We start from the raw sequence: 15,000 nt of genomic DNA, 5'->3' as shown, positions 1-15,000 counted from the left end.
TTGCTTAACCCCGCTTTTTGCTTCGTGTGTACAGGGGAATAATAACGATGCTTCCAGACTGATGAAACTCGGGGTTCAGACAACAAATAACATTATATAAATCACATGTTTTGGTCACACCCTGGGCAGTCTCCAATCATCAATCATCAAGATTTACTTGGTTTCTATGTTTGAATGTTACATTTTACTGTGGTGAAGCCGCTTCAGTATTTGGCTATGTCCTTCCTTCCATCTGTCCATCCATCCATCCATCAAAAATGAAAAAAAGAAAGAACCTTTATAACCCACCGTGTTTAACTATAAAGGGGAATTAGCTCTGTGTGTTCCAAAGGGTACTTCCAAAGAGTAATTCTAAAGGGGAGCTCTAAAGGGTAGCACTAAAGGGTAACACTAAAGGGTACAAGCAGAATCAAATGAGACCATTGAAGACAACTTCAATTGAGCTCATCAAATTGTGTTTTAGTTGGTGAGAACTTTCATCTTTCCAGAGAAAAGATGATAAATGAAGATAAGATAGTTGCAAGGTCTCAAGTAATTATAATACAGTTGGACACCGGTATTCGGGGATTTGCTATTCGTGGACCCCACGTAGTCACCTGACAAAGTGAGACCCGCTTCGACATTCGTGCTTTTTTATTATCGTTTAATTTTTTTTTTCTTTGAACTTCAGACTGGTCTCCCGCATGCACCTGGAAAATTGGGAATGAGCCGGCATCAAGGTATTCCATAAAAAGTGGAAACCAGATCCCCTTAACTATAGCCCAATTGGCTTACTGTACTTCCAATCAACAGCAAGGTCATGGAATCCATCATCGCAGTTATCCAAAAGCCTCATCTCAGATCAATTCGGATTCAGACCTGGTTACTCTACCTTGGACATGCCGATTACACTTTCCCCAACAATGGATGGAGGCCCTCAATATCATATGCAAGATCAGGGCCGTCTCTCGACATATCGCAAGCTCTTTAGACAGTTTAGCATCCCGCCTTGCTGTCCAAACTGTCTGCCGATGGAATCCAAGACCAACTCCACTCTCAAAATCAACATGTGGCTCTCAATGGAACTCTTTCATCGCTTTTCCCTGTCAAGGCTGGAGTACCCCAAGGCAGTGTTCTCAGCTCCATCTTCTTCCGAATCTTCATCAATGATCTCACTGACTCTGGACAATCCTCTTTCTCTCTCTGATGATGACTCCACTCTCTGCCATGACATCTCTCATCCTTGTGACAGACAGGCAGCAGCCTGTTCCCTCTCATCAGACCTTGACAAAAATCACAAACTGGTCAAACAGAATTTTCCTTACTAGTACGTGCCCGTAAAAAAAATAATAATAAATAAATAAATAAATAAATATTCAAACCGCGAGCAACAAACAACCACACAGGCCGTTTCTTCGTTCTCACGTGCCCGTACGTGCGTGACCCGGAAGTTCGCATATTATTCGCAGTTACGATTATTCGCAATTTAGTTTTAATACCCAATTATTCAATTAGCGCCAAAGTATTTTACCTTTCCGCAATGTCGTGGCAAGGAAAAACAAAAAGAGAAGAGAAGAGAGAGAAAAAAATTTACTTCCTGGTTCGGAGCATACCAGCACTCTGATGTTACCGAAACTTATGCACCGTCTAATATGAAAATGATCATAACTTGGGGCATTGTGTTTATCTATAAATGCGCAAAAGAAATCGAGAAATTATTAGAATACACGAAGTCATCACTCTCCGGAAGTCCATATGTTGTAACCTGTAATGGCGAACGCGGCTGAGCTTCCCTTCCCCATCGGCCACGCCCACGCAACAACGTGTGTTGTCATTGGTTTGGTAAATAAATGGCCATAACTTGGGAACCACTTGTCCGATTAATATCAAACCTTGAAAAGGCACATCCTCAGGTCCCCAGAAATATATCTGGCAAGTTTCAATGAGATCGGACCAGCGGTTGTCGAGAAACAGCGGTCACACACACACAGACACACACACACACACACACACACACACACACACACACACACACACACACACACACACAGACACACACACACAGACACACACACACACACACACACACACACACACACACACACACACACACACACATTGCTGGAATTATAGAGAGATGTATCCATTTTGTCCACCCTTTGCGTTCTCCCTTACCCCTCATCGTTACCTGCCTCCGCATACTTTCTCCCTCCGCTCTGCTCTCGGTGCTTCCTGTTTCTCCTGCTATCCCCTTTGTTATGTTGTGCCCTGATTTGTTCTGTGTAATCGCTCTTCCACGAGCCGAGAGCATGTTAAAAATAATAATAATAATTAATCACCCGACATCCGCGGCATTTTCCAGGAACATATCCCCTGCGAATAACAGCTCCGACAGCATAAACTATTTCTCACCTTTAATATAGACATAAACAGAGACATTTTGAATGACATTACCATGAAAAGAAAACCACAAAGCCTTTCCTTGTGCTCTCGTCAGGTGAAATTCGCACAAAGTGAATGAGAAATGAAGAACAGTCTCATAGACGCCTATCAACAAAGTCAATTCCGATTGGACGTTCTCCACTGATGCGTCATCATCTGCCAACTGTCTCGGTGGGAGGAGCCTGTTCAGCGTTCAGCTCTCCAACTGGAGGGTGCAGAGTCCGAGGCGGAGCCGCTGAGGCTGTTGTAGAATCCTCTTCATCAATATCTGTGATCGTGAGACGAGTTAGTGTTCCTCTTCTTCTTTGCACAAATAAGCAAAGCGAGTGGCCAAACTCTTTTTGCCGACATAACATGGGGTCCATGGAATAGATAAATGTCGCTCTTCTAGTATTCGGAGATGCGTTACACTTCGTCCTCTACTCAATATCTTGAATGCATCCACATGATACTGTTCAGCACAGTTTGCATTCTCAATCAAATGCTGTCCAATAGCAGATGTTGCTTTTGATGCTGAGACCTTCGTACAAGCACGTACCGGCTGTATTCGTGTCCCAATAGTGTTTTTCCTGATGGACAAAGGGACGTGCTGTTTGATTCTGTCAGTCAGAGTCTGGCTAGCTCTGCCAACATACTGAGCATCACATCTGCACTTGAACTCATAAATAGTATTGCTAAGTTTTGAGGCAGGCAGAACATCCTTCTTAACTGCAGGAATCAGACGTCGAGAGGTGAAAATCCCTCTTGGACGAACAGCCAGATACGTGTTTGAGACGCATCTTTTGATTTGTTCCTCATATCTTTGCGACATTTTCCCTTTCCAAGGAATCTTGATGTAGACCGGGCACTTTTCAGGACCCATCTTCCGGTCATCTATAGGAGTGAGGAATTTGTGCATAAACCTCCTGATTATATACTCAGGATATCCACTCTCACTGAGGATGCCGGCAATGTTGTCGATCTCTGTATGAAGCTTGGAATTGGAACATATCCTCTAAGCTCGACTTACTAATCCATTGATCAAACCAATATTGTATCTCGTTGAACTTAGAGAGTCCCATCGAGTATACTGGCCGGTGAAAGTGGGCTTTCTTTAGATGGACGTAGTCAACGATGATGCCGATCTCTCTACGAGGACGTCCAGAAAGGGTAAGCAATGAGAACATTCCAATTTGGTCGTGAACTTGAGGACAGGATGAAGATAATTTAATTAATTAAAGAAGCGGTCACAGACTTCACGAGATTCAAACAGGCAAAATATGTCATCCACATATCTGTAGTATACGAGGGGGGATTGCATCACCTACAACTTGGTCAACTTCCGAAGTTCTTGATTACCAACTTCGGGCCCAAATTAAAGCACATGGCGACCCCATCAATTTGGACGAACTTAATGTTATTAAAGCTAAACTCGACATCTCTTGTAGCCGTGTTCATCAATTCGACGAAGACAGATTCAGAAATGGGCGGATGCTCAAGTTCCATGTGATACAGCAAATGTGCACATGTATCAATGGTCTCCGTCAAAGGGACGTTTGTAAACAGGCTATCAATGTCAGAAGAACACATTACATTCTCCATACCAGTAGGACGCGTCTCCCATCTGGCATCAGCAAATTGACTTGGTTGATAAGTGTCTAATAGACCGTTCTTCATTACTCATTCACTTTGTGCAAATTTCACCTGATGAGAGCACAACGAAAAGCTTTGTGGCTTTCTTTTTGTGGTAATGTCCTTCAAAATGTCTCTGTTTATGTCTATATTAAAGTTTTGTAGTATCAAGCATCTTTTTTTATTTCTCACCTGCTCTTCAAACGTGTGCTTCTCCAGTCCATTGAGCCAGTTCCAAATCTCCCTTTGTTCTGCCTCTTCCCTTGCGATTGTGCCAAAGACGCAATTTTCTGCAAATCGTTCTCTCTCTTCTTTAATCTCCGGCCAGAGAACCAGTCCTCGCTCTGGCCATCCGGACGACACATCTCCATCAGCTTCTCGAGCTCCTCCAACCAACCCCAATTGCTCCAAACGTTTATTGTAGTGATCAAAATGAACCTGTTGGTGAGAAAGATGACACGTGTACAATATCTTCCATCTCTGCACCCTAGTAAATCCTCGGTATCTGCCACTGTTTTTTCACTCTCTTCTTTTCAATCATTAAAACCACATTCCTTTGTTTTGTTTTTTTTCTGCCAGTACCTCCCAAAGTTCATCACTTTTCCTAAATCATCGACATTCCCCCACCTGCTCCAACAACAGGCCCAGACCTGGTGCTTTTGGGACGTGGAAATTGCTTTGCGTGAAGGCAGAAGAAATGCTCTCCAGCCCTGTCCATCCTCTGCACACAGCAACCAACATGCCAACCATCTTACGCACCTGAAAAGATGGGAGGGTGGGGAATGACAACAAATAATACAATCAAAGGAACAGGAAACTACAAATGTTTCAAAAAAAATTGTTACTTGTTTTAGAAAATAAAATTCCAACAACAAGGCATTCATAATCCAGTTTAAAATGCATGATGAAGTGACATTTGACATTGCATGAAGGCATTCAAAAGAAGAAACCAATGACTCACCTGGTGAAGCAAAAAACTCTGTCCTACGTGGAAAATAAATGAAGGAAGCAGGGGAAGGGAAAAAAACAAAAAAAAACAAAAGGTGCCATTATGACTTTGGAGAAGTGGGCCAAAGGACCAAGAGTATGAGCATAGGAGAGGACCACCAGACAGGACATGGATCAGGGAGGGGTGACTGCCAGACATAGGACCATCCATACATCCATTGGGACCATACTCTGTGCAGAGCGTTGGTGCTGCCTAAGCAGACTCATTGGCTGTTGGACACAATCCTGGACGGGTCGCCACTCCGACACAGTATACCAGCATGCTGGCACTCATTTTTCCGACCTCGGAAGGATGACAGGCCGAGTTAACCCCACCTGGTATAAATTCAACAGACGGGTGTGGTTTGAACTCGAGATCATCGGATCCAAAATCCACAACCCCAGACATAGGACACAAATCAAAAACGGCAGAGAATGACTTACGAGTGAGTGGGGGAGGCGCGACTGCCAGATACAGACAATGACAGTGACAGTGAAGAGTAACTGCAGGACAGACAAGGGCAAAGAGTGACCACAGAACACCCTTTAAAAAGGTAGAGGGTGGCCGCCAGACAGACAAGGGTGGAGGATGACAACTGCATACAAATGACAATGGCAGAATATGACCAAGAACCAATAATGTCCCACCTTTTATTCGAATCTTTGTGAACTCGAGATCGAGGTGCATGTGCGGATTGCTGCAGGAAGCACTGAACACATAGCGTCTCGCTCGTGCCTCCCCGGCATTCACACCAGAAGTGAAGTTGTGAAAGGAATGTGTGCCAATAAAATGAGTAAGAATTTCATTGACCAAGGAGAGCCGAGAGGGAGGAAGTCGATAAGCCTTCGCTGTGGTAGGGGAGAGATGCAAACAAAAAAGGAAAGTGGAGAGGAATTGAAGTTCTAAAATAAATAAATAAATAAATAAAAAGATGCATGGTGGAACAAAAATGCCAATGAGGTGCAGATATCAGCCAGACTAAATGACTGAAAAACTTTATTCACGGCACTCACATGGACTTGTGACCCACAAACTTCCCTCGTTCCAACAGTTAAAATGCAAAGACCAGATAGCGGCAAATGGAAGGAGGAATTCTCTCAACCGATAAACCATTCATCAACAACTGGTGAATCAGAAGTTAATGGAATTGAGCAACTGTGAAGTCATGGATGAGTTAGCTTCTGCACAACAACCACACTCGGTGACGGTGGCGTAATAGTTGAACACCTGCTCCGAGTCTGGAAGGTCGGTGGTTCAAACCCCGGCCGAGTCAAACCAAGGACTTCAAAAATGGTTCGTGCCGCTTCGTTGCTCAACGCTCAGAATTTAAAAGGTTAGAACGTGGACAAACAGTCGGAGGTTGGTCATACCAACACAAGCTTTGATGAGCCTAATGGACTCCTCTTGCTTTATCTAAAAATTAAAAATAAAAATAAAAAAAATGGAAGAACTCCATTCCACGATCAAATCAACCAAGATTGGAAAAGCTCTGGTGTTGATGACATGCTAACCAAAACCTACTGTCGTTACAGCGGTGAAACCCGGTGCAAAGAGTTACTCGAATTTTTTAGCATCTTTAAGGAAGCAAGAGACAATTATCATAACAATTCAAAGAAGCCCTAATAATTTCAATCTTCAAAAAGAAAAATTTATAGGAACTGCAATTAGCAATGGGGGAATCGTGCTGCTCTCTGTTGCACCATTGTCAGGAAAAGATCGTCCGTGTACGTCTGCAATAAGGGGGCTCAACGTATTCATCCACAAAGCCAGTGCAGCTTCGGAGTCTCACTCTCAACACACCACCCTCCGGATGAGCACTCTGCGGACTTGCACCCTGCGGAAACTCCGACAAAAGGCCACGGAGCCGCAGCAAGGCCTTGATGTTGCCCTCATCGATTTACAGGTTGCCTTTGACATGCACTGTACCACTCCAATTCTGTGGAACTCATCAAAAGATCACAAATGACCAGAGACTTTTGTCAACGTCGTCCAGAAATTCCACAAAGGCCTGGCAGGATAACCGAAGAGGTAATGCGCACCTACCTCTGAGACATGTGGCCTGGGTTTGAATCCCAGCTGAGCTACTAACGACTATCCTGGTGTTTCACAGACAGGGTGAGGCATCGATGCGTGCGCTCATTCTCGTGGGTACCGGTGCACGGGTCATCATGTGGTCGCATGCTTACAAGTACCTCCAAATCCAAAGAAACACTTGAGACACATTTGATGCTCATCAACGTTAACATAAATAACGTGAGACTTTTGTTTTAAAAAAAAATCAATCTCATCGAAAGTCAGTTCGATTGATAGATTTAAATTTCTTTGGAATGATCTCAAAATTCGGCTCAAACGTGATTGAGCTTGGAGAGTGTTGGGCAGGAATTTGACATTTGGCCGGGGTGCCGATGACAATCGCCTGTTCTTTCTAAATGACGTCATGGTATCAGCAACATCCACCAGATAATCCTTCTACGCAAGTCTCCGGCTTCACGTCCAACCAGAGAAATGTAACACCATGCCAAAGAAACACCAGGGTCACGGTTCGTAGTCGTGTTGAGAATCCGAGCAGCTCACCAAACGTACTATTCAAGGATTTTCAAATCAGGAAATATCCTGATGAACGTTTTTCATACTTTGGTTGAACTGAGAGTTGGGGGGAGGGGGGAGCAGGGACGCAATTGGGGACAATCGGCGAGGAAATGAACGAGCAGGAAAGGAAGAGCCGCCGGAACCAGCAAGTTAGACGGCTGGGTTGAGAGTGGATAAAGAGGGCAATGAAGATGATGGGTCAGGATGGGGGGAGGGGTAACATGAGGTGGAAATTATGATAATTAAAAACAGCAATGCCAAGTGAATCGCCATGATATTTAATTAATAAATAAACAACAACACAAATGATTTGAACCGCTCATGCTGCGGTGGCCTGGGAAGCCCATCTCCTATTATAGTCTCACCTTTTGGAGGAAAATTCCAAAATCAGGAACCAACTACAGAAGGTTCGACCAAACAGTCTCAAGTGTGACGAATCCAACGCAGACGACTTACCTTTTTGCCTTTTTCATGTTTACCTTTTTCAAAGTCTGTATCTCCTCCTTCCAAAGTCCTGGGAGTCAGACAGTAGGTGGGTATGTAGTACAGGTATGTCCGAGCATCGCACGCATTCTTGGCGTTGAACCCACGGCTTACCCTGCGCATCCCTGAGGTTCAAAATGTTACGATTAGTGTTTGCGTGTTGATGACGACGACGACGACGACGACGAGAGTCAAGTGAGACAGTAAGGAGGTAGGAGACTGACAGCTGTGCGTGAGAATGTGAGAAAGAGACGGCTGGTGCACTCACCCATGATGCGGATTTTTTGAGGTAACCTGTCGTTGATTTTCTCTTGCATGTTGTTCATCATCGACAGTTTACATGACACTACTTGTCCCACTGCTGATACACCCTGTGGAAACAGCGCAAGAAGTGAAACGTCGGTGCAACTCCACAAGAGCACGACATTAAATGTCAAGCTCTCCTTGCCGGCACAATTTCAATGATTAATAATCACGTTCGCTAAAGGTGAAAGCACGAAATGAGACGCCATTGATGAAATAACGCGAACAGCACCTAATGTACATGTCCGTGTGTGAATAATGGTATCATTTTGCTGTTTCACACCATTCGAACGTTCACAATGATCATATCACATATCCCACGGCATGGACGAGCACACGATGAGTCACAAATCACCAAGAATTATTTTTCACATATCTCCATTTATCGAACTATGGAGAATCTTCTATTACTAACATGACAAACGTACTTCCTCGTGTGGTGTGTGTCTGTGTGTCGTTAATTGTTGTCTTCATAATTCGGATTTCAGAAAGGCAAGTTGTTTCAGGACAACTACCTCGCCACAAGCTTCAGTGAACCAAGGGCGGGAGGAAGGGAACGACAACTGAAGACGAGAGGGGATAAATCTGTGCACGAGGGAGAGCAAGTTTCTTTGAAAGAATTCCCAGGATGAGTTGACGTTAGAGAAAGTTGCGATAGGAGACCAGTCTAGAAGTTTGATGGCTGCTTGGAGACCCTGCCAGTCGGCTTGAGTGAAATGGCAGACTCGACGGCGCTGGGATAGTTCTCTGATAACAGCCAGAGGGTTGTCCACTTTGACTAGGACGTGGTCAGAAGAGCCGATTGGATCGGATGAAGAACAGCAGTAATCTCAGCTTGGCTGCCGTTGCTCAAACCCTTCGGTAAACTTTGATATTTCTCTTGTTCAAGTAAACGTGTTCTGGATATCCTGAGAGCAACTCGGCTTAGTTAGGGGCTTTCTAATTTGAGGGAAGGAGTCCAAATTACGCAAGAGATTTGATTGCGGAATTGAAGTTGAAGAGCATGCTCACTGTCATAACCTCGCAATGTATACGAGAATGAAGCAAATCTCATTCTCTCACCTTATCTGTTCTGGCGCAGCGTTGAAAGCTCATTTTCTTGGGTTCTTGTGCATGTGACGGAGGAGCCACTCCGGCCTCCTCCATTGCATTCAGCAACGCTTGCTCAATGGTTGGGAAAGAAGAGCCGGGATTTCGCTACGGTAACAGACCAAAGGGGAGGGGAAGCAAAATCAGGATCAACTTTAACAAAGGCAGAAGACTCAATTGTGCAACAATTTCACATCCCTTACATGTCATCATGTGAAACGGATTAAGTAATCACATTGAAAGATGCATCTAAAAGGGAAAAATTCTGATCAAAGAGAATCATCAATCCAGCAAGAGACCTTCATGCGGTGTAAACATGGACCACGACCCAACATAATATTGTACATATGTAATACACATGTTCCTCCGTGAGGAACTTCAATGCAGGAAGGTCATTAGGCCCAAAGACTGTGCTTGTGTCACCAAATTATGGTTGTTTGTCTGTGCTCTATCTTTACCTTCGCATTCTGCGAAAGGTTATGTTTTGGTCGCTGTGTATTTATTTATTTGTGAATATGTGTGTTTGTTTGTTATTCGCATAACTCAGAAAGTATTAAACCGAATTGCATGAAATTTGGTGGGATGATTCGTGATTATCCAAGGACGATTTGATTAGATTTTGGGAGCGATCGGGTCAAAGGTCAAGGTCATGAAAAGGTCAAAAACACTATTTTGAGCATAACTTCCTTTATAATACAGCTCTCGACATGCAACCACCGCCATATTGGTCCATGACGAGATACCTTTCGGATATGTAGTGTCGGATTTGACGTAACGTCATCGGAAGTGCGTCTAAATGACGTCACAAGATGACGTAAATTTTCAATTTTCGATCTCATCAGTTTTGATCATACCGTTTTGTAGGACTTACCTTAAGGACGTCACACACCAAATTTGACGTCGTTCAGACTGACCGTTATGACGTCATTGACGTTTGAACATGACGTTTTTCAATTGTGGCTAAAATGTCCTGATATTTTACATTCAAATATCTATATAATTTACAAAGCAAAGTCTCCCAAATCCAGGCATTAGGATTAGTACCAAAATATCTGTTTATTGATGTACAGGTTTTGCCAATTAACTCTGAAGTCAAAGTCAAGGTCACACTCAAGGTCAAAATAAACTTGTAGGCATAGCTTCAGATCTAATAGAGCTATTGACATGAAACAAACGTTAAAACGTTCAGTGAACTACGAGCTTTCAGAATGGTAGTCCCCGATTGGACGTGACGTCCCCGGAAGTGCGTCAAAATGACGTCAAAAGATGACGTCTTTTTCAACTTTTAAATTTTTCAGTGTTTATCATTCCATTTTGTTGGACTGCCTTCAAGGAGGTTACACACCAAATTTGACGTCAATCGGACTGACGGTTGTGACGTCATGGACGTTTTAAAATGACGTTTTTCAAATGTGCCCGGAAAAATGTTGCGGCGGCGAAGGTATGCGCTCTACAGAGTGACCGTTCTAGTTTTTAAAGCCTTTGGTATGACTAGGCCGAGGTTTGAACCACCAACCTTCCAGGCTCAGAGCAGCGATTCCAACCATTACATCAACGAGCCTGGTAACGTACATGTACAAATACATTTCCCAGTAATCTTGGACACAAATGTAACAAGTTGCTGTCTTCATCGAAATTACGAGGAAATTCACCAAGTTTCATTTACTTCCATAACTGGAAGACCGCTGAGGCAGCACCAACGCTCTGCACGCAGTATGGTCCCAATGGATGGATGGACCGTTGGTTGTGAAGCCTTGTCAAAGGATACAATAAAATGTGTTGTGTAAATTACAATGTTGGGATCGAAACGTGTGTTCAACACCAATCTTTCACGTTTGTATTCATGTCAATCATGCAGTTCAATCATGTATTAATAACGAGAACTGTACTCGAAGAGCAAGCGCATCATCTCGCCTCGTGCGCTCATTCCGAACAAAAATACCATCGCGAACTGAATATGCTACCATCATGATCCACTGTTATTACGGCTCGTATACCCGCACCATCCGTGCACCTGTTAATGTCACGAACATTGCCATTATCCGTAGCTTTATTGATTGTTTATTTGGATATTTAACAACCACTTTTGTGCACATCAAGACGAAATTGTGTCAACGAAGGAGAATTCTGAAAAATATTTCAAACTATATTCCTCATGGCTCGTCGATCATATGCATGAAGTTTCACATCGATCTGTTAGGCGGTTCTGGAGAAGAATATTTTTCCCATTTTCATTTTCAATCCAATGTGGCCACCACACCACATGACCGATGACGTCATAAGTTTCGTTATTCACTCACATTGGGTCACAGATCAGATAAATGAAGTTTCAGATTTTTCAGTTAAGGATATTGATTCAACAAATTATGGCTGGAATACCACTTCACCGATGACGTCATCGTTATCATCCTATATACCCCGTGAGGAGTTGATGACATATGCCAAGTTTCAATTATTTCGGTTGAGCAGTTTCAGAGTCGAAACCGATGTCCATTTTTTTAAACCTTTAATCCAATATGGCTACCATACCATATGACATATGATGTCAGAGTCATCAATGAAGTACTCTCCATGGGGAGTCCCTCCTGTGTTTTAAAGTTTCCTTTCGATCGGACGTTGCAGTAGTCTCACATCCCGTTCGGGACGAGACTAAATACTTACTTTACAAACATTTCAAACAAATCGAATACTGTTGGGCAGAATGTGAGATCCTTCCATCTCTCGGGAAGAACTTGGAAGCAAGCAAGAAAATAAATAAAAATACACATCTTAAATGAGAGAAGAAAACAAATTAAAAGTTTTTTTTTTAAAAGACAAGTAAAATAAATGAAGACTTGGTTTAATTACGTACCTGCATGCCGTAGAAACCTTTCCCGCAATATACCAGGTAGATCGCAACCTTCCTTTTGGGAATTCTTGTGAACTTGTCTGAAGCAGATTCCTGCACTTTCACACATGCCTTCTTTTCCTCTGCCTGCAAAGCAGTTTTTGTCTCCTTCCCAAAGTTATTCTCACCATCTTCAATCAACTCTACGTTCCCCCTTGCGCCTTCCACTTTTGCTTGTCGTCCTTTTTCAACATCTCTGTCGTTTTCAAGCTTGTTCGTCTCATCCCACTTCGTCCTTTTTTGCTTTTCTCGTTCTCCGTCATCATCATCATCGTCGTCTGCATTATTGGCCGCAAAACGTCTCTTATTCTTGTTCTCTTCATCCCCAACATCAGAGAAAATCGGTTCTGGGGGGAATGGAGCCTCGTGGGGAAATCGAGAAGCCATGCAGACGTAAAAAGAGCTGCGGCAGGAAAGAAAGCAAAAAGAATTCGAGGAGAGGCAGTGAGGGATAAAAGAACAGCGGATGTAACGCAGAGAAGAGGAATAAAAGAGCGATGGAGAACTACAAGAGAGCAGTGTCCGTAAAAGCTGGTGCAACATTAGAAGCTGCATTCTCCGAGAAAGAGAATGAAAGAGAAGCAAATCACGGAGGCAAAGAGGGAGGGGGAGACACAAAAGAAATGCAAAGTTAGGAGGTAATGGGATGCAGTATCCAATATATAATAACCAGGACTTAAAATGGAAGAGTAAACACAGACGATCACAAATTCAAGTGTTAACTGAGAATGAGCAATCAAAGATTGCATAACCTCACGCAGACTCGTTTTGTGTGGTTTCACAGTACGTATTTTGTAGACGTACTCACATTCTCATCACACCACAGTCTAATTGGACATACGGTCGTGTCCAGGGGGGTTTAACCCCGACCTGGATGGATCGTCAAACTTCTCTCTTGGAGGTCGACAGCCGAGATTAACCTGGATTAACCTCTCGGAGATTAATGCGCGCGTGAAAGCAGTTAAGCGCTGCACCAGAACGGCACAAATGCACGGACACAAGCAAATCAAATTAACTAAATAATAATTCAATAACAATAATCAAATGTGTATTATGACAATAATTTAAATTATAATAATGAAAGGAAAACGTGAGGTAAACTAAATCTAAATCTAATTGAGGCCCCTCCACGTAGACTTAAATACAGACAAGGGGGAAATGAAATAGAACGTAGGTCAGGCAATTCGTGAGCGGTAATCAACAATAAGGCTCAAAGACTCCATGCAGCTTCTTTTCACGAGCGAATATGCCGACCGTTCCTCTCATGCACCCGGTCGGTTCACAACGATGGCCGACACGACGAGACGATCTCTGAGGCCCCGTGAGGAGGACACGAGGAACACTCTCCTTCCCTCATCAGAATCTTACACACTTCACGGCTCAACCGAACCGTCAACGGCCAACGGCCAACGTCGTGCTCAGCACGCGAGCCAATTCACACCGCACAAACACGAGAATCGTGCAGCCTTCGGCGTGCCAAAAGCGAAAGCGAGATCCTCCGTGTCCTCCGATTGACGTCCTCTCTCGACCGCGAGCGTCCCATCGTTCTTCCTCGGCAACCTTCCTCTCTTATCTGCTCCTCCCATGCCTTCTTCCTCCTCATGCATCTCACGCCACGCCCATCAAACCTCCGTCTCCGGGGCGTGGCCTGCTCGCCCGAAACCCAGGAAGGTGGGACCTCTGCCCCATCGGCACACTTTGCTTGTTTGTTATCGTGGTTTTAGTTATAAAAACATAGGGAAAGTCGTAGGGGGGCAATTACATACTGGGGAAGTTATCCTTGATCCCTATCTAACATGGCACCACCCCCCGTGTGGTGTCAAGTAACACTTAAGCTCATAGTCTCCCTACTAAATTACATCGAGATGTCTCCTACACGTCCACAGACCAAACAACTCCACACAATCCGATCTTTAAGAAATCCCTTCATCTACCCAACAAACATAACAATACTTTGGAGATGTACTCACATTCCAATTGTACATACTTTATAGACGAACTCACGTGATAATCACCCTCGCCGAAGAAGAGGGTATTGCATTTGGTCCATTTGTTACTTGCAATATCTAAGATTTTTCAAGCATGTTGGTCAGTCGATTTTGTTATTACATCTCTCTGTCTATCTGTCTGTTTGTTTGTTTGTTTATCGCAGACAGGTTACAATTTAAAACCAATCTTCACAAAACTTCACTGCATGGTAGAGTTTGTCATGAGGAAGAAGCAAAAAGATTATTTTTCAGGTCAAAAGGTAAACAAAGGCCAAAGGTCAACAACTAACCTCAGGTCGGGTCAGATATGGGAGCATGTGCCAGAGCAGCGCATCGCTGCGTCCACTTTCCACCGGTACTCCAGGGGCTTGGAGATGCTGATATCTCCCAGGGAGATGCCTGACCCATCCCCATCTCTTTGAGATGCTGATAAACCTGCTGTAACCGTGAGACACGTGGTCGGCCCATTGGCCTCCTCCACTCACGAGGCTCCCTCGCTGAGAGAATCTGGTGAGCAGGATCAGCGTCAGGAAAAAGAGCCACATGTCCATACAGCTGCAGCTGACGCTCAAAGACTATGCAGGTAACAAATCTCATTTGACTTTCTCGCAGCAATCGGTCATTGGACACAAAGTCTGACC

The 15,000-nt window shown here is 43.8% G+C and overlaps 1 protein-coding gene across 4 annotated transcripts in view; it reads right to left on the bottom strand.

The window, feature by feature from the left end:
• LOC147029199 (pseudouridylate synthase 1 homolog) overlaps positions 1-15,000 on the bottom strand; it is a 58,192-nt gene that overhangs the window by 19,390 nt on the left and 23,802 nt on the right. For 3 of the 4 annotated variants that reach the window (XM_085880143.1, XM_085880145.1, XM_085880144.1), the window contains exons 2-9: positions 12,336-12,920; positions 9,458-9,592; positions 8,361-8,463; positions 8,089-8,217; positions 5,668-5,868; positions 4,994-5,016; positions 4,660-4,791; positions 4,225-4,470 (exon numbers count right to left, since the gene is read on the bottom strand). In XM_085880143.1, coding sequence (XP_085736269.1) covers positions 4,225-4,470; positions 4,660-4,791; positions 4,994-5,016; positions 5,668-5,868; positions 8,089-8,217; positions 8,361-8,463; positions 9,458-9,592; positions 12,336-12,920 — 1,554 coding nt within the window. The remainder of the gene's footprint in view (positions 1-4,224; positions 4,471-4,659; positions 4,792-4,993; positions 5,017-5,667; positions 5,869-8,088; positions 8,218-8,360; positions 8,464-9,457; positions 9,593-12,335; positions 12,921-15,000) is intronic. The other variant, XR_015057847.1, reaches the window with a different exon arrangement.

The sequence above is a fragment of the Eptatretus burgeri genome, chromosome 4, assembly GCF_056783735.1.
Source record: "Eptatretus burgeri isolate ZD-2024b chromosome 4, Ebu_testis_v1, whole genome shotgun sequence".
Classification (NCBI taxonomy): Eukaryota; Metazoa; Chordata; class Myxini; order Myxiniformes; family Myxinidae; genus Eptatretus; species Eptatretus burgeri.
Note: the sequence above shows the minus strand (reverse complement) of the source record. Positions and strands in the feature narration are given on the sequence as shown.